Source organism: Muscardinus avellanarius (assembly GCF_963383645.1).
Source record: "Muscardinus avellanarius genome assembly, chromosome: 3".
Lineage (NCBI taxonomy): Eukaryota > Metazoa > Chordata > Mammalia > Rodentia > Gliridae > Muscardinus > Muscardinus avellanarius.
The window spans coordinates 81,629,777-81,649,111 of record NC_137788.1 but is presented as its reverse complement, the minus strand read 5'-3'; the positions used below and the strand labels follow the sequence as shown (position 1 = coordinate 81,649,111).

General features: G+C 49.6%; 1 protein-coding gene across 1 annotated transcript in view; it reads left to right on the top strand.

The window, feature by feature from the left end:
* Positions 1-19,335, top strand: part of TGFBR3 (transforming growth factor beta receptor 3) — a gene marked incomplete at both ends in the record, with an annotated part of 193,555 nt that overhangs the window by 120,483 nt on the left and 53,737 nt on the right. Inside the window, one exon of the mRNA XM_080691467.1 lies at positions 18,361-18,544. Within this exon, the coding sequence (XP_080547593.1) occupies positions 18,361-18,544 (184 nt within the window). The remainder of the gene's footprint in view (positions 1-18,360; positions 18,545-19,335) is intronic.

Below are 19,335 nucleotides of genomic sequence, written 5' to 3'. Positions count from 1 at the left end.
GTGAGGAAGAGGTCTTTGGCTCTGTTGCCAACACTGCTGTCTGCCATCTCTGTGCCTTGGGTAGACCCTTTAGCTTCTTTGAGCCTCAATTTCCTTGTCTGTATAGTGGAACTGAGATTATCAGCATCACTGAAGAAGATCCCACTTGGAGTCAAGTGTTTATAAAATTCAGTTTGTACCATTGAACCTGGCTTGGCAGGTTGACCATAACCTAAAGAGAAGAAAGAAAAAAGTCTCCCCACCCCCCAACTTAGGGATTTCCCAGGAAGCACACTTGGAGGGCAAAGCTAGACTGGAGAGTGTGGCAAGTAGCAGTCACAATACCAACCAACATTTTATGCAGGAATAACACCCTTTACATAGCAAAGGCACTACACATTTTGAACAAACTCCTTTTAATACCATGCCAAGCTGGGCACAGTGAGACACCTGTAATCCCAGTACTGGGGAGGCTGAGACAGGAGGATCACAGGTTCAAGGACAGTAAGTCTCAGCAACTTAGCAAGACCTTGTTTAAAAATAAAAAATAAAAAGGGTTGGGAGTATATCTTGGAGGTAGAATGCCTGCAGGTTCAATCCCCAGTACCAAAATACACACACACACACACACACACACACACACACACACACACATATCCATGCTAATGTAAGAAGATGAAGGGGGAGGGGCGAGGTGACTGTACGAGTCTGGGGAGATAATAAGGCCGAGGAGGATCCCTTTGCAGCCTGGAACTCTACTTTGGAACACTGTTAGAATGCAGCTCACATCTCCTTCGTTTGGTGACCTGTGGGACTAGTTCTTCTTTCATGGTGGAGTGAGATCTTTTTCTTCTCTTTGTGCATGTGTCCACTCATACATTGCTGTTCTTGTATTGTGTCCGTGGGGGACTGGAGTGTTGTGTTTGCCCTGGCTCACATTCAGGTTTGTGCACCGTCAGATTCAGGGGCTACAGCTCACAGCTTCCCCCAGGGACACACGCAAACACAGAATGTTAAAAAAACACGGGCACTTGCAATCCTCGGTTCTTTACTTTTCAGCAAAAATTTAAAAAAACCAAAAAGCAGAGGGTAATAATCCCAAGGGTTTTGAAAAAATTAATAGTTGAGTCTGTGTTAAGTCATTTTATTGGAAGAAAGTAATCTGGTTTCGGATACAAAATAAAAACACCCAAGAATTTATAAATGGTCGTGTGGATTTTTGTTTCTTGAATGTATGATTGGCAGATACTGTAATCATATGGCTCATGAATATGTAGCTTTGCAAATTATGAATGTAGGTTTCATGGGCATGGAAGTTATTATTTCTTTAAAACAACCCCTTTTTATAAAACAACATTGAGTCATGATATATGTTAATAGAAAACATGTTTCAGATCACATTTCTCATCTCGGGCTTAGCGGGAAACAAGCGCCGCCCTCGAGGAGCTGGGGAGGGAGAGCTTGAGCTCTCCTTCATTCAAGATGTAGAGTTCAGTCCTCATTTGGAAGGTAAATATTTCAATGCTGTTTCAGTGAGTTTGTCTTTGCTGGACTCTGTGCGCACAAAATACATCAAAGCATAATCTCTTAATGCCTTTCTGTGCGGGGGGCTGTTATGAGTCCTAGAGTCAATTTGCAGGTCCCACTGAAATATAAACATAGAGTCTATAGAAACACCTATTCTTCTTTACCATATGTCTTTCCCTGCTGGAATTGAGCTAGCAAATTCTTGGCATGGCAGGTGTTTCTGAAATATCTTTTTTTTTTTCTGCTTCATTTGTTTTCCTTACTTTGCTCCTTCTATTTTCCTAAGCAGGCAATTCCAAAAAGAGATTTGCTCGTGCAGGAGGTCAGAGAAAGTGAAGAGGAATAGTGAAAAATTTTGTGTCAGGCTGGACAGAAGAGAGAGAATAGCTGATTCTCACTTTGCAAGTGTTGAACTTCCACCAGTACCAAAGTCATGGGACTGTGTGAAGCTGGGTGTGTGAGTTAGAGCCGCCCTGGGAATAGCTGGCGCTCACCCAACCGATAACTCAAGCCCCAAATGGGCCACAGCTGAGCCACAGGGCGTGTGTGTGTGTGTGTGTGTGTGTGTGTGTGTGTGTGTGTGTGTGTGATATTCCTGGAACGGCTTTTCCTCTGAGGTCTCGGCAGGCTTTTCTTTATCACTGGGGAGCTGAGGCTTCTCTTATTTCACAAGACCCACTTCTTTCTTTTCAAATGTGCAAGATGACTCCATCCACGGCTTGGCTTTTCTGTTTCCCTCTTGGCTTTTTCCCCCCTCAGATCAGGGGAGGAGATTTATGCCTCTTCTCCAGACAATCTCACTCAAGCTTTGTAAAGATGATTTGGAGTTTAAATAAAATTTGTGCCTAGAGCCTAGAGCAGTGTTCCTCAAGTCCGCTTCGGAATCATAAGTGATGGGAAGAGGACCAGATTGTGGTTTCCCAGCTCCTAAGTTCACACCACTTTAGAACCTGCATTTAACATTTCTTTCTGTGATACGCTCGTCTGAAGATGACAGATGGGGAGACACCGGGCTTGAGATATCTCGGCTTTGCTTTATATTCTGAGACCGGACCAAGAAGCCCATGGGTAGATGGATATTATCAGCTTATAAAAATGGTCCTTCTTAGGGTCATACTGGAGGAGGACATAGAGCGAGTACTATCTGATAGAAATATTATGCAAACTGCATATATATTTTTTAATACTAGAGATTGAACCCAGGGGCATTCACCTCTAAGCTACACTCCAAGTCCTACTTTTTATTTTGAAACAAGGTCTCACTAAGATGCTGAGAATCTCACTAAGTTGCTAAGGCTGTCCTGAGAACCTCCTGTCTCAGCCTCCCAAGTACTGAGATTACAGGTGTGTGCCGCCGTTTTTGGCTTCGCATATGTAATTTTAAGTATCTACTGGTATATTTTGAAAAGCAAAGGAACTTGGTGCAGTGGCATGTGCCCATAGTCTCAGCTACTGGGGAGGGTGAGGCAGGAGGACTGTGTGAGCCAAGGAGTTTGAGACCAACAAACAAGACCCCCTAAAAGAGAAAAGAAAGAGAAAAGAGAGAAATTTAATCAATACATCCCAAATAATATCATGTAAACTTATAATCAGCCAACCAGTCAATCAAAATTAACAAGATTTTTTTTTTTTTTACTTTTTCTTATACTAAATCTTCAAGCTCAGGTATATATTTAACATTTCCAACACAGGCCAGTTAAACCAGCAGCACTGAGGTGCTTAACGGTGACGTGCGGCCCTGGCTGCTGTCTTGGTCAGCATCGCTGTGGGGCAAAGGTGGCCTTGCTGAAGCCCCCGGTGGTGCATGATTGATAGTGTCATTATTCTTAGTTCTCTACTCCTGAACGTTTCTGGAGCCTTCCTTCCTCAGCACAGAACTTTAGGCAGGCTCTGCCGATGAATCCGACTTCCAGACTCACTTTTTAAACAAACCCGAGTATCTTTCCTGTACTCATCACTGTTGGTGCTTGGATTGTACTCATGTACAAAGCCGACTTCAAGTCCAGCCTCTGACAGAGCTTTTGCTCTAGCAGGAGGAGATGGACTTAAGCATAACAAATAAATATATTGTGTGGTCTTTTAGAAAGTGTCAAGTTCTATAGAAACAACACACCAAGCTGCCAGGGTTGCGCGAGGTGGGTGCATGGTCATCTTGTATATATTTTTTGTTGTGTTGGGGATTGAACCTGGTGCTTTGCAGTGCTAGGCGAGTACTCTTACCTCTGAGCGCCACCCCCAGCTTGCACTGTAATTTCAGTAGCCCCCCCCCCCCCCAGAAGGTAACATTTGAGTGGTTTTGAAGGGGGTGAGCCCAAGGTGAGACATAATTGCCACCTGTGATGGGCAAGACCGTACCCTAGGGAGAGTTTGTCCTGGGTTGGGGTCCAGGAGGCAGGCGAGCGGCCATAGAGGCCTCACAGCAACGCTCCCCTTGGAGGAGTGGCCATTGAGGCCTCATAGCAAAGCTCCCCTTGGTCCTGGAGAGTAACCACCTTGGGGGAGGCCAGGGAGAGGCTGAGACGCAGCCACCAGGCCTCTGAGTCACTTGATGTGCTCAGTGCTAAAATGAAGAAACCGGCTTCCAGGAGAAAGCCGTGCCCATCAGCGAGGGCCCGTTCGTGTCACTGGCGGGATCCACCCTGGGGCCGCCGTGGATCTGCTTAGGACCGTAAGAGTTAAAGCTGAAACACAGGTGTGGAAACAAAAGGGACTGGTTGCCTCTTTTGCTTTTTTCACAAACTTTTGGATGAGGGTTGTTGAATCTGATCCAGAAAAAATAATAAACTTGGCTCTCGCTGCCTAGCCGTAAGTTCTTGTAATAAAACTCCCAGCACTGGCAGAGAGAGTAATGTTCTGCTCTTTAAAAAAGTCTGGTAGCGTAACCAGAATTTAAGATAGAAATGTCGTGTGTGGTGCAAGTAGGGAAGAATATTCAGGCGAGGAAGGGGCTCCGGCATCCCGGGATTCGTTAGATCGTAAAGTGCTTCGCAGTCGCCCCTTTGACAGACCCTCGCTAAGACCCGAGATCCTTGGAACCCTGTGCTCTCTACATTCCCACAAGAAGACATTTGTCATGTCAGGGAATGTCAGGGGATTGAGTTTTAATTAGCAAGCGGGAGGAAAGTTCAGTGTATTGTGGGGGGAGACACGGAACTACTAAATATGCTTTAATAATTGGTTTTTAGCTAGAGTTATGAGGTGAAAAATCAAATCATTAGCATTAAAGCCTGGCCTAAAGCTCACATTCTGGGCAGTGAGGGAAAAGAGAAGGTTGGGGTAACGGGAATGAAGGAATTATGGCATACGCTTTCCTGTAAGTAACGACATTGAGCTTTCGTTGAACAAGCAATTATTGGGTGTCTGCTTTATACCTTACCCTGTGCCAAGAGATTCAGACTGAACAAGATGCTTCCTTGGCCCTCATACTGTTGTTCATGTTAAGTTGTATTCGTTTGCTTTTTCGACCCAAATACCTGACAGGTGCGACTTAGAGGAGGAAAAGTTTATTTAGCTCCTGGTTTCAGAGGTTCAGTCCATGCTTGGCTGGCTCCAAGACAGAAATATCATGGCAGTGGAAAGCCATTCAGCTTGTGGCAGCTGGGAAGGAGAGAGAGGAGAAAGAGAGAGAGAGAGAGAGAGAGAGAGAGAGAGAGAGAAAGAGAGAGAGAGAGAGAGGGAGAAAGGAGAGAGAGAGAGAGAGAGAGGGAGAAAGGAGAGAGAGAGAAGAGAGAGAGAGAGAGAGAGAGAGAGAGAGAGAGAGAGAGAGAGAGAGAGAGAGAACACGCAGGGACAGATATAGTCCTTAAGGCCGTGCCAGCAGCGATTCCCCCCTCCAGCCATATCCCATCTGCCTACAGTTACCACCCTGTAAGCCCATTCAAATTATTAATCCATCAGTGGACTAGTCTATTGATAAGGTCAGAGCACTCGTGATTCAATTATTTCACCTCTGAGCATTGCTGCATTGCCCAGACATGAGCTTTTCTGGAGGACCTTCCATATCCTAACCCTAATGCAAATGAAGGTGCTAGGTGTGTTGGTAAATGGAGCAGTGCATGTGTGAGAGGGGATGGACTGGAGCAGGTGCAGGACATGTGAACAGCTCCCTCCCGAGGAAAGCAGGGAGCCTGGGCGGCTTCACAGAGAGGGCGCTCCCTATAGGAGGACACAGAGCAGTACACCAGGTGAGCAAGACAGAATGGAGCTGTCCAGGCAGGGGAGCAAGAGGCAAGAAGACCTGGGAGCACGTGGCCACAGGACACGTTCTGCAGCTCTGATTGGTTCCATGTGATGAGTCTTGGGTGCGTGGGGAGGTGCGTGAACTGAGAGTCATCAGAGACCCCCCTTTGGCCACGTGCCCTGTGAGGATATTTAGCTGCTCTTCTATATCATTGCCTGTTTTCTTTTTGGAAAGATTGTCCAAGTGAAAGTGTAAAGGAGGGAGATAGGAAACGGGATCAGCTACTGTCACCGTTTGGTTGACACAGAAGGGCCAGAAATGGCATAATAGCCTGGCAAGGACCCAAGACGAAGGATGAGAGATGGAATAAATAGCCTTGGGAAGTTTCTGCCATTTTATCTAAATATAAAATCGTTGTTCTTAACCTTTGTGTGTTTTTTTTTCAAACAATTCCATGCTTACTCATTGTAACATAATAAGAAATATAACCTCTGACCCATTTCCTGGCACATAGCTCCTAGAACCTGGACATCTCCACGGTGATAAATATCTTTCTCTATGCCAATAAAATAACATTTATTGGGGGCTCCTGGATGGTATCTTGATGGGAGCTGGTTGGGAGGAAAAACAACCATCTAATGAGAGATTGAAACTTTCAGCCAGTCACCCATGTCTGGGGAGCTAGAGGTTGACTTAATCACCAGTGGCCAAAGATTTAATTCGACCCTGCCCACTTGAAGAAGCCTCCATTAAAAAAAAAAAATCCCTAAAGTGGGCTTTAAGTGCTTCTGGATCGGTGGACCTGTGGAGGTGCTGGGAGGGTGGTGTCTCTACAAAGGCCTGAAAGCTGTGCCCCCTTTCCTCTGCACAAATCTCTTTCATCTGGCAGTCCCTAAGATATTTCCTCTATGATAATCAGGTGAACAGAGTTCTGTACACCATTTTATTAAATAAGTAAAGCTAAGGAAGGGGTTGTGGGACTCTCTGATTTATAGTCTGTCAGTGAGAAGCACAGGTGACAACCTGGATGTACAGTTGGGGTCCTGAAATGGGGTCAATTTTGTGGAACTCAGCCCTTATCCTGCAGGATCTGACGCTTTCTCTAGGTGGGTAGGGAATTAAATTGAATTACACGATGCCAATGGACGTCCAGTGAGTTAGAAAATTAGTTGTGTGACAAATAATCACAGGTGGTGTCAGAGATGAACTGTTGAAAGTGGCAAAGTATAGAGATAAACTGTTTCCCTGGCTGGGGAGCCGAGGCACGACACAGACATCACGTATCTATTTCACTGCATCTCTTGGCAGAGTGAGGCATGATGCCCTTTACAAACACAAGGACAACTCTTTGCAGGGTTGCTTTGTAGTTGGGTGAAGGCCCTGGAAACGTGGGCATGTGGAGAAACCTGTGAGGCCCAGATCGCAGCCTCTTTGCTCTTCCTTTGCTACCACAGACCTTACACTCACCATGTCTCCATGTGAATGCTCCCCCCTGGAGCCTGCTAGGCTCTCTCTTTCATTTCCTCAGGTCTTTAACTTCTCACTGACTTTCTCCATTATAATATTTAAAGGTACAGCACCCTTCTTCTCTCCCCTTAGTTTTTCTTTCTCTCTGGCACTTGTTCACAAGTGGAGGTGGCAAGCCCTGTGTGTGTAGAGTCAATGTCTCAGTTCCGGTGAAGGCCAGGCAGTTGTTGTAGAACTGAGAAGAACCAATGTTTTGGTGTTTCAATATGAAGGCCATTCGCAGGAGACTTCTTTCCTGCTCTGGGATGGTCACCTTTTTTCTACGCAAGTCTTCAAACTAGTTATATGGTCCCCTACACAATAGTGAAGACCATGTGTTCTACTTAGCCTACCAATTTAAATGTTAATCTTATCCCAAAACATCCTCAGTAAAGAAAAAAAGAACCTAGAATAGCATTTGACCAAATATCTGGGCACCCTGTGGCCTAGTCAAGTCGGTGCCTAAAGCTAGCCATCACAGTACATTTGTCAGACTACACCTGCGACCCCGAATCTAGTCCCAGCGCCACGTTTTGGAGACTGTGCCGGTGACGATCTGACCAACACAGTGTCAGGGGAGTAGTTGGAGAAGGTGGGGATGTTGTCCTGAAGAGGGAGCACGCTATAAAGATCCGGTGACATCTTTAAATATTTGAAGACTTATATCACAGAAGAAAGAGGACGGAATCCTTTCACCTGGCAGATATGGCTCAGACTAGAAGAGGTGAATCTTATAGACAGACAGAAAGAACAGAAACCTTTTGCCTTGGGAGCTAGCGAGGTCTCCTTCCTCGAAGAGTTCAAACAAAAACTGGCCACAACAGGAGTGAGAAGACTCTCATTCTGCTCCCTGGGGGAGGCTGCTAGCTCTGTGAGGCTCCTTCCTCTACTGTGGAAACCACAGTAGCCTTCCTCACCGGTCCTGAGGATCAAATGATGTAACACCCAAACAGTTCCTCCTACCACTCCGTGTGGGTAGGAGGCCTTTGTGGAGCTGGGAGAGCCAGCGTCAGGAGACAGTGCCGACAAACCATGCGCCAAGCAGGAAATTTCCAGTGACCTGCAGTCCGCTCCCAAATTCCTCAGCCCTGAGTGTAAGGACCTTCCAGCTGCTGGCTGGGTGGAAGACACACTGGGGCAGGGCTGGTGGCCCATGGGGCACCGGCAGCAACTGTCTCTCCTGGAAGAGTCAGCCTCATTGTGGTATCACTTTGTAATTACTTCCAGGCACAGTCTCAAGTTGCTCCTGATTTCCTCTCTTGTTTATACTGTTGACTTTCTTGCCTCCGGAACACACCAGTGTGATATAATACTTCACTCACTCTGAAAAAATAAAGTACTCTTTTTATAACATATGTAAAACCCAGGGTTATATTGCATGGTTATATTGCATGAGGACGCAAGCGGCAGACGTCCGAGGCTCCTGGTCCACATGTCCAGGAGCTGTGCTGGACAAAGGCCTCCAACTGCTGTGGTTGGTTATATTTTTTCCAGGATTAATAAAAATGTCTTTTTAGTACAAGTGCTTTTTAATGAAAAGATTTCACTGTAAGGCTAAAGTCAGGAAGCCAGATAAAGATGACTTGAGGTTTAGAGCTGATGGGTAGCTGCGTCCCGGGAGTTGTATGGAGATGAGTGTGGTTAGCGTTAGGTGGAAAGGTGGCTTCCTAGTTTTTCACATATGGGTGACATCTAATCAACGTTAAAGCTAAATGTTCTCTGTTAGTTTTTCTTATAATTGGCATCAGGGCACCTAGAAATTGCCATAACACACTCGATGATACTTCACAGTGCCCACGACCTAGTTGGTAGGCAATTAGTAGTCACTCTTGTGAAATTATTTATTATTTATTTATTTATTTTTGGTGGTACTGGGGCTCCTGGAAACCCTTCTACCTCCGGGCTACACTCCCAGACCTATTTTATATTTTTATTTGGAAACAGGGTCTCCTAAGCCAGCGCGGCTGGCTTCGAACCTACACGATCCTCCTGTCTCCACCTCCCAAGCGTGGGGATTACAAGCGTGCGCCACCACACCTGGCTTGTGAAATAATTTATACCCAGTTTATTAGTGATTAGCTCTGGGATTCCCAAGCCAGTACAAACCAGAAAAGGCTTCTGATTTCCTTAGCAAATACAAAGCAGATTGATTTCTGTCATAGAAAGGGCCTTCAACTGGAGTATTCAAACTGGGGATCCAGCAGGTGTTGTAGTGCTAATAACAGTTTAGCTACCACCACCTCTCCCTTCATCTCCAGGTTTGAGCTGCTGAGGTAGATGTAGAGAGATTTCTTGGTCTCTGCATTGTTGACATTTTGGACAATTTTTTGTTGTTGTTGTTGTTGTGGGAGTCGTCCTGCATTGTAGGAACATTAGCAGCATCTCTGGCCTTACTCTATAGCTGCTAAAGCACCTTCCTACTGGTTATGACAATCAAAAATGTTTCTTTTTTTTTCTCTTCTTTTTTGCGGTACTGGGAATGGAACCCAGAGGCGTTCTACCCTGAGCTACACCCCTAGCCCTATTTTTTATTCTTTATTTGAAAACAGGATCTCACTGAGTTGCAAAGGGCCTCACTAAGTAGCTGAGGCTGTCCATGAACTGCGATCTTCCTGTCTCAGCCTCCCGAATGCTGGGATTACAAGCATGTGCCACCATGCCCGGGTTTAAAAATGTTTATTGACAGACATTGCCAAGCATCTCCAGGGGATACCACCTTCCTGGTTAAGAAGCTCAGACATAGAGACAGTGTGAGTTGACCCCCGCACCCGGGGCCTGTGCTGTAATGGTGCCTTCCACATGGCAGACCACTTGCACTTACCATGGCAGGCATTCCCAAACATGGCTGAACATTGGAATTGCCCAAGGAGTTTTAAAAAATATGATGCCCCAGGGAAAAACTTTCTCAATAAGACCCTAAAGACACAAGAAATTAAAACAAGGATTAATATGTGGGATTGCATTAAACTGAAGAGCTTCTGTGCAGCAAAGGAAACTCTCAAGAACTTTAATAGAGAGATGACAGAATGGGACACGATCTTTGCCAGCTATTCCTCCAATAGAAGACCTAACATCTAGAATATACAGAGAATTCAAGAAACTTACCACCAAATAAACCAATAACCCAATCAATAGATGGGCAAGTGAACTCAATAGATACTTCACAAAAGAAGAAATACAAATGGCTAATAAGTATATAAAAAATGCCCAGTATCATTAGCAATCAGAGAGATGCAAATCAAAACTACTCTGAGTTTTCACAGAACCCTCATTAGAATGGCAATCATTAAAAACACAAACAATAACAAATGCTAGGGAGGACATGGAGAAGCAGGAGCTCTGATACACTGTTGATGGGACTATAAATTAGTGCATCCACTTTGGAAAACAGTGTGGAAGGTCCTCAGAAAAATGGGAATGAACCTACCATATGATCCAGCTATACCACTCCTGAGTATCTACCCAAAAGAACTGATACCAGACTGCCAGAGTAATGCAATTTATAACTGGCAAACTATGAACTAGCTGAGATATCCATCAACAGATGAATACATTATAAAATTATAGGATAAACACACAATGGAATTCTACTCAGCCACAAAGAAGAACAATATTATATCATTTGCAGGGAAATGGGTGGAACCGGAGAGTATTATGCTTAGTGAGATTAGTTACAAAGAGTGAAAGGTAGCCGAGCGCACGCCTGTGATCCCAGCATTTGGGAGGCTGAGATGGGAGGATGGCGGTTCGCGGACATTCTCAGCTACTTAGTGAGGGCCTTTGCAACTCATTGAGACCCTGTTTCAAAATAAAGGATAAAAAATAGGACTGGGAGTATAGTCCAGAGGTCTATTGACCCTGAATTCCATCCCCAGTACCTCAAAAAAAAAAAAAAAGTGAAAGGTCAGATATTTAGATATATTCCTTCATATGTATAAACTAGGGAGAAATTGAGACATAGGAGGGAACCTAACTTAGTGAAGCTGGAAGGGGAGGGAGACACGATGAGGGAAATGCTTCCGTTGATATGGTGTACACGCAAATCTCTGAATGCCAATCACAGTGTTCATGGGGAGGGTGTGGGTAGGAGCTGGAGGAGGCTGGCTGAGTGCTGTGTACATGCATGCTCTGTCACTCCAAACTTGTTTTGATATATGATTCCAATGCACCTCCCCCCAAAAAAATCTGATGCCTGGGCTCTATCTAAAGGTTCTCACAGGTCTGGGATGTATCCTGGGCATTGGGGTATTTAGAAGCTGTTCAGGGAAATCTGGTTTTGAGCCAATACAGAGACCACAGCATTAGTAGATTATGGAATCAATGCAGTGAAGGCATCATTTGCCAGCATCTAATATATAGAAATTATTGATGCTTAGCACAATAGCTGGGTGCAAGTACTATTGTGTGTGTGTATATTAAGGTTGAAAATGCTGCTGTAAGCAATAGAACCATTAGCAAAAATCCCTGCCCTCAACTTGCTTTTTGGTCTGGCCATTTATAACCCCTTCAAAACTGCTTACTTTTCATGAAGAGTAAACAGTTAATGTGAAATTTAATGCAAGACATTTATAATTCTATGACTGGTGAGTCTTTTGCCTATATTTTGAGTTTTTATCTTGACATTGATAAAAACAGTTGTTTTATAAATGCTAGCCAGTAACATGCCTGTTTTCACCAGCAACTAAGTACAATTATAGCATAGCAACACGATGATTTTCTTTTTTGTACATGTTAATTATTTGTACCCCATGATATGCTAGGTCAGCCCTGGGCTAAATACACCCGCAGTAATGTGACACCACATAAACCACCCTATAAATTTTATTAGGACCCGTTTAACAGCCTTTTTACTTCATTATCTATGAAAAAAATTTTGGGGAGGTCTTGCAAAATTAGCTGTTGCACACATTCATCTCACCGCCCTAAGCAGGGGGACACAGTAGATGGTTGGCCACCTGTGGCCATTCTTTTTCTCTCAGTGCTCAGGATGACTTGGTTGGCAGATGTTGAAGCTGTGAATGATCTAGAAATCACGTTCGGTTGCTCGCAGGACCTTCAGATCCCTTGCCCTGATCCTGAGCCCATTACAAGCCCAGAAGAACACCCGCCGATGCTTCCCACTTGACTTGCAGCACTTTACAGTCAGATCCTCGGTACCCATGGCAGACCCATAGATGCTCAGGTCCCTTATACAAAATGGCATAGTATTTGCATAAAACCCACACACATCTTTTGTATTTTAAGTAATATAGCGATGATTATACAATATAGTGTAAATCTTTGTAAATGCTTGTTACACTGTATTGTTTAGGGAAAGAATGACAGGGAAAAGAAGTCTGCATACAGTCCAGGTGCAAATTTTTTTACAAATAAATTTTCTTTGTGTGTATATGGTACTGGGGATGAAACCCAGGGGCATTCTACCTCGGAGCTACACCCCCAGCCCTATTTTTATTTTTATTTTGAAACAGAGTCTCACTCGGTTGATGAGAGTTTCACACAGATACTTTCAATTTGTAGTTAGTTGAGTCTAGTGATAGTGAACCAGGTGAATGGATTGTCAACTCTACCCGAACAGAATATGTTCAGCACAGATACTTGGAAAAAAAGCAATGATAACTCTTGTGATTACTCACACTTTACAATGTAGTCTCTGTCACAAAGTTCTTTCAAAATTCAAAGGTAGCTGGGAGTGATGGCGCACCCTTGTAATCCCAGTGCTTGGAAAGATCGCACAGGTTCAAAGCCAGCCTCAGCTATTAGTGAGGCTCTCAGCAACTTAGTGAGACCCTGTTTCCAAATAAAGTATAAAATAGGTCTGGGAGTACAGCCCAGAGGTAGAAAAGCCCCTGGGTTCCACTCCCAAAACCACAAAAATAATAATAATTTAAAAAAATTCAAAGGTACATCTTGTGTGAGTGCTTTTGCCATTGTCTGAGACAACTGAGCTTGAGATTATTATTTTTTTAATCAGCTACTGAAAAAAAGCTGGTCTGCCTGTCTAATAATGGGAAGAGACCAATTGGGTATCGGCAAATACCCATTAATGGTCTGCTATTTACGATTCAGCTCTGGGTGGCTGCACCATTTAAATATGCAACTGTGGAGACCCCTGGAGAAACCAGGCCCAGTAAGACGCTGGGTTCTGGGCAGGGGTTGCGCGCGGCGCACAAAAGCCGGGGCCTGGGTCGCGGGACCCTGGGCCCCGGGCTGAACTGCGCGTAGCACGCCAGACCCCTGGAGAAACCAGGCCCAGTAAGACGCTGGGTTCTGGGTGGGGGTCGCGGGCGGGGCACGCCTAATGGGGCCCGGGTCGCGGGACTCTGGGCCCCTGCCGAACTGCGCGTAGCACGCCAGACCCCTGGAGAAACCGGACCCAGTAAGACGCTGGGTTCTGGGCGGGGGTCGCGGGCTGGGCACGCCAGATGGGGCCCGGGTCGCGGGACTCTGGGCCCCTGCCGAACTGCGCGTAGCACGCCAGACCCCTGGAGAAACCGGACCCAGTAAGACGCTGGGTTCTGGGCGGGGGTCGCGGGCTGGGCACGCCAGATGGGGCCCGGGTCGCGGGACTCTGGGTCCCGGCCGAACTGCGAGTAGCACGCCAGACCCCTGGAGAAACCGGGCCCAGAACAGAAAAAGATAAAGAAAAATATCGGAGAGGTGGTAAGAAAGCCGTTATGGATGCCAGGACACTGGAGATGCAGACAAAACTTATCTAAATGCACTGGAACTTATGGAAAAATTCGCCGTGAAAGAGGACTGCTATTTCTCTATATTGTTAAGAATCTCAGACATCACATATAAGGAGAGAGTTTAGCGGAGACCAAGGAGAAATGCGGTGTTGAAAGAGTTCTTCGCGATGGTGGTGGAGACTTGTATTAAGGAGAAGCAGAAACCGGATCTTACCAACTTTATTTTTTTTGGAGAAATTACACTAAATGTCGAATGCTACCATCACGCATGCTTAGGAACACTGGACAACTTTCAGAGTGGAAAAAGAGCCTGGGAAGGATTTGAAACGGTGGAGGCAGTGACAATGCCAGTGGCCAATATTCGGGGGAGGCAGAGATCTGATACATTACAACTGGAACCTTTGAAATAATAACCACAGAGACAGTGATCGGAACCTGCTGAGGGGTTAGGCGGGCGCTGGGGCCAGTGGCCGACATCTGAGCTTGCTGTGAGGCAAGGCCACTACTGAGGCCTCCGTGGCCGGGATTGGAACCTGCAGAGGGGTTAGACCGATGCTGGGGCCAGCGAGGCCGGCATTGGAGCCTGCCATGATGCAAGGCTTGTGCTAGGGCCTCCGAGGTCGGGTCCGGAACTTGCTGAGGGGTTAGGCCGGTGCTGGGGTCAGCGAGGCCGGCATCGGAGCCTGCCGTGAGGCAAGGCCAGTGTTGGGGCCCCCGAGGACGGGACCGGAGCCTGCTGAGGGGTTAGGCCGGTGCTGGGGCCAGCGAGGCTGGCATCAGAGCCTGCCATGAGGCAAGGCCGGTACTTGGGCCTCCGAGGCCAGGATAAGAGCCTGCCGAGGGGTTAGGCCGGTGCTGGGGCCTCCGAGGCCAGGATAAGAGCCTGCTGAGGGATTAGGCCGGTGCTGGGGCCAGCGAGGCCGGCATTGGAGCCTGCCTTGAGGCATGACCAGTGCTGGGGCCTCCGAGGCCGGGATCGGAGCCTGCCGAGGGGTTAGGCCGCTGCTGGGGCCAGTGAGGCCAGCATCGGAGCCTGCCTTGAGGCAAGGCCGGTACTGGGGCCTCCGAGGCCAGGACAAGAGCTTGCCGAGGGGTTAGGCCGGTGCTGGGGCCAGCGAGGCCGGCATCGGAGCCTGCCGTGAGGCATGACCAGTGCTGGGGCCGCTGAGGCCGGGATCGGAGCCTGCCGAGGGGTTAGGCCGCTGCTGGGGCCAGCGAGGCCGGCATCAGAGCCTGCCGTGAGGCAAGGCCGGTACTGGGGCCTCCGAGGCCAGGATAAGAGCCTGCTGAGGGGTTAGGCCAGTGCTGGGGCCAGCGAGGCCGGCATCGGAGCCTGCCTTGAGGCAAGGCCGGTACTGGGGCCTCGAGGCCAGGATAAGAGCCTGCCGAGGGATTAGGCCGGTGCTGGGGCCAGCGAGGCCGGCATCGGAGCCTGCCGTGAGGCAAGGCCGGTACTGGGGCCTCCGAGGCCAGGATAAGAGCTTGCCGAGGGGTTAGGCCGCTGCTGGGGCCAACGAGGCCGGCAGCGGAGCCTGCCGTGAGGCATGACCAGTGCTGGGGCCTCCGAGGCCGGGATCGGAGCATGCCGCGGGGTTAGGCCGGTGCTGGGGCCAGCGAGGCCGGCATCGGAGCCTGCCGTGAGGCAAGGCCGGTACTGGGGCCTCCGAGGCCAGGATAAGAGTCTGCCAAGGGGTTAGGCCGGTGCTGGGGCCAGCGAGGCCGGCATCGGAGCCTGCCTTGAGGCATGACCAGTGCTGGGGCCTCCGAGGCCGGGATCGGAGCCTGCCGAGGGGTTAGGCCGCTGCTGGGGCCAGCGAGGCCGGCATCGGAGCCTGCCGTGAGGCAAGGCCGGTACTGGGGCCTCTGAGGCCGGGATCGGAGCCTGCCGAGGGGTTAGGCCGCTGCTGGGGCCAGTGAGGCCGGCATCGGAGCCTGCCGTGAGGCAAGGCCGGTACTGGGGCCTCTAGGCCAGGATAAGAGCCTGCCGAGGGGTAAGGCCGGTGCTGGGGCCAGCGAGGCCGGCATCGGAGCCTGCTGTGAGGCAAAGCCGGTACTGGGGCCTCCGAGGCCAGGATAAGAGCTTGCCGAGGGGTTAGGCCGGTGCTGGGGCCAACAAGGCCGGCAGCAGAGCCTGCCGTGAGGCATGACCAGTGCTAGGGCCTCCGAGGCCGGGATCGGAGCCTGCCGAGGGATTAGGCCGGTGCTGGGGCCAACGAGGCCAGCATCGGAGCCTGCCTTGAGGCAAGGCCGGTACTGGGGCCTCCGAGGCCAGGATAAGAGCCTGCCAAGGGGTTAGGCCGGTGCTGGGGCCAGCGAGGCCGGCATCGGAGCCTGCCTTGAGGCATGACCAGTGCTGGGGCCTCTGAGGCCGGGATCGGAGCCTGCCGAGGGGTTAGGCCGCTGCTGCGTCCAGCGAGGCCAGCATCGGAGCCTGCCGTGAGGCAAGGCCGGTACTGGGGCCTCGAGGCCAGGATAAGAGCCTGCCGAGGGATTAGGCCGGTGCTGGGGCCAGCGAGGCCGGCATCGGAGCCTGCCATGAGGCAAGGCCGGTACTGGGGCCTCCGAGGCCAGGATAAGAGCTTGCTGAGGGGTTAGGCCGGTGCTGGGGCCAACGAGGCCGGCAGCGGAGCCTGCCGTGAGGCATGACCAGTGCTGGGGCCTCCGAGGCCGGGATCGGAGCATGCCGAGGGGTTAGGCCGGTGCTGGGGCCAGCGAGGCCGGCATCGGAGCCTGCCGTGAGGCAAGGCCGGTACTGGGGCCTCCGAGGCCAGGATAAGAGTCTGCCAAGGGGTTAGGCCGGTGCTGGGGCCAGCGAGGCCGGCATCGGAGCCTGCCTTGAGGCATGACCAGTGCTGGGGCCTCCGAGGCCGGGATCGGAGCCGGCCGAGGGGTTAGGCCGCTGCTGGGGCCAGCGAGGCCGGCATCGGAGCCTGCCGTGAGGCAAGGCCGGTACTGGGGCCTCCGAGGCCAGGACAAGAGCCTGCCGAGGGGTTAGGCCGGTGCTGGGGCCAGCGAGGCCGGCATCGGAGCCTGCCTTGAGGCATGACCAGTGCTGGGGCCTCTGAGGCCGGGATTGGAGCCTGCCGAGGGGTTAGGCCGCTGCTGGGGCCAGCGAGGCCGGCATCGGAGCCTGCCTTGAGGCAAGGCCGGTACTGGGGCCACTGAGGCCGGGATCGGAGCCTGCCGAGGGGTTAGGCCGGTGCTGGGGCCAGCGAGGCTGGCATCGGAGCCTGCCGTGAGGCAAGGCCGGTACTGGGGCCTCCGAGGCCAGGACAAGAGCCTGCCGAGGGGTTAGGCCGGTGCTGGGGCCAGCGAGGCCGGCATCGGAGCCTGCCTTGAGGCATGACCAGTGCTGGGGCCTCTGAGGCCGGGATTGGAGCCTGCCGAGGGGTTAGGCCGCTGCTGGGGCCAGCGAGGCCGGCATCGGAGCCTGCCTTGAGGCAAGGCCGGTACTGGGGCCTCTGAGGCCGGGATCGGAGCCTGCCGAGGGGTTAGGCCACTGCTGGGGCCAGTGAGGCCGGCATCGGAGCCTGCCGTGAGGCAAGGCCGGTACTGGGGCCTCCGAGGCCAGGATAAGAGCCTGCTGAGGGGTTAGGCTGGTGCTGGGGCCAGCGAGGCCGGCATCGGAGCCTGCCTTGAGGCAAGGCCGGTACTGGGGCCTCGAGGCCAGGATAAGAGCCTGCCAAGGGGTTAGGCCGGTGCTGGGGCCAGTGAGGCCGGCATCGGAGCCTGCCGTGAGGCATTACCAGTGTTGGGGCCTCCGAGGCCGGGACTGGAATCCTGCCAAGGGGTTAGACTGGTGCAGGGGCCAATGGCCAGCATCGGAGCCTGGCGTGAGGCAAGTTCACTCCTGCGGCCTCCAAGGTCGGGACAAAAGCCAGCTTAGGGGTTTGACCGGTTCAGGGGCCAGCGAGACCAGAACTGGGTCCTCCCATGAGGCAAGGCCGCTGCGTGAGCCAGCGAGGTCTGGATCAGTCCACTGAGTAGCCAGGGCACTACTGGGACCATCAAGAGTGGGATTGGTACTTACAACGCAGCATGCACAGAGAAATATCACAGAAAATATAAATCAGACGCTTCCCTTAATCAGCAATAACTAGGAGGAAACGGGCAACAGGAAGAGGTTGAGCTATAGAAAGGGCCCTATAGTGAAGCAACTAATGTGACCAATCAGAGGGTATGTAATACTGGAGGACGGAGCCTCTTTAAAATGCAGGAGGTACATAAACAAATGTATCAAAGTAAATCACCAAAGAAGTGTGGGTTGGAGGGAGGGGGAGGGAATGGGACGGGGGCTGCAGGAGGGCTAATTGGATGATGTGTGCTTGTATATCCTCTCAAGTCTTGTACTCCAATGTGATTGATATATGACTACAATGCACCAATTTAAAAAATAAATTAATTAAAAAAAATAAAAAAAATAAATAAATAAAATAAATAAATAAATAAATAAATATGCAACTGTGTTTCCTCTAGGTGTCTGAGGGTTCCACGGTCCAGCTTTCATCAGGAAACTTCTCCTTGACAGCAAAAATAGAAGAAAGGAACTTCCCCCAGGGAAATGAACATCTGCTCAATTGGGCCCGAAAGGAGTACGGAGCAGTTACTTCATTCACCGAACTCAAGATAGCAAGGAACATTTATATTAAAGTGGGGGAAGGTAAGTTTTAAGTGGCTTCAGCTAAGGACTGATTTACGACACTCAGTTGTTTTCTTTTCTGAGACCAGGTGGTCGGGACTGGGAATCATAGGATTCCCAGTGTTGAAGCTGGCAGGGACCTGAGGGATTATTCAGATCTGCTCTCTCCCACCTCCCCTCCTTCCATTCTCCTTCTGTGGAAACTGGCCTGGTAATGACCACATAAAAAAGAGAAAAGGTTGGTTGAGAGAATGGAAGATTGTTGTGCAGGATTGAGAAGACATCTGTGCATGGAGTCATAAGGGAGTTGAAAGTGAGACATGGGTGTGGAAGAGGCAGTGATAACTATCCCATGAAGAAAGCTGGCAGTGCGGGTCAGTGGGTAGGACTTCTTATTCTTCTGCAGATGTTGCAAGCCAATGTCAGTTTATGGTGTCCTGTCGTCAGTTAAATTTTGGACGACAGCAGAGGGGAAATTGTCAAATGTATTTTTTAATGTTAATGCTTGTTACAAGGACAAGTCATTAGAGAAAAGAACTGTCCGGTCTTGATAACAGACTGCTCATTTAATTTCCTTGCCTTGAGAGGGATCTAAATAGGCAATGACTCAATTTTGAAAGCCAATTATTTAAATTTTTTCATCCTTATTTTTAGTTGAATGCATTTGAAGCCCCCATGAGTTACTCGGAAATAACTCTGGTAAAGGAGTCCCTGTCACAGCGAGTGATGTGTGAACATAATACTCCTGGTTTTCAGCATCCAGAGCTTTCTGTTGAGTTCTGAAGCATTTTCCCCCTGTACAGACAGCGGGG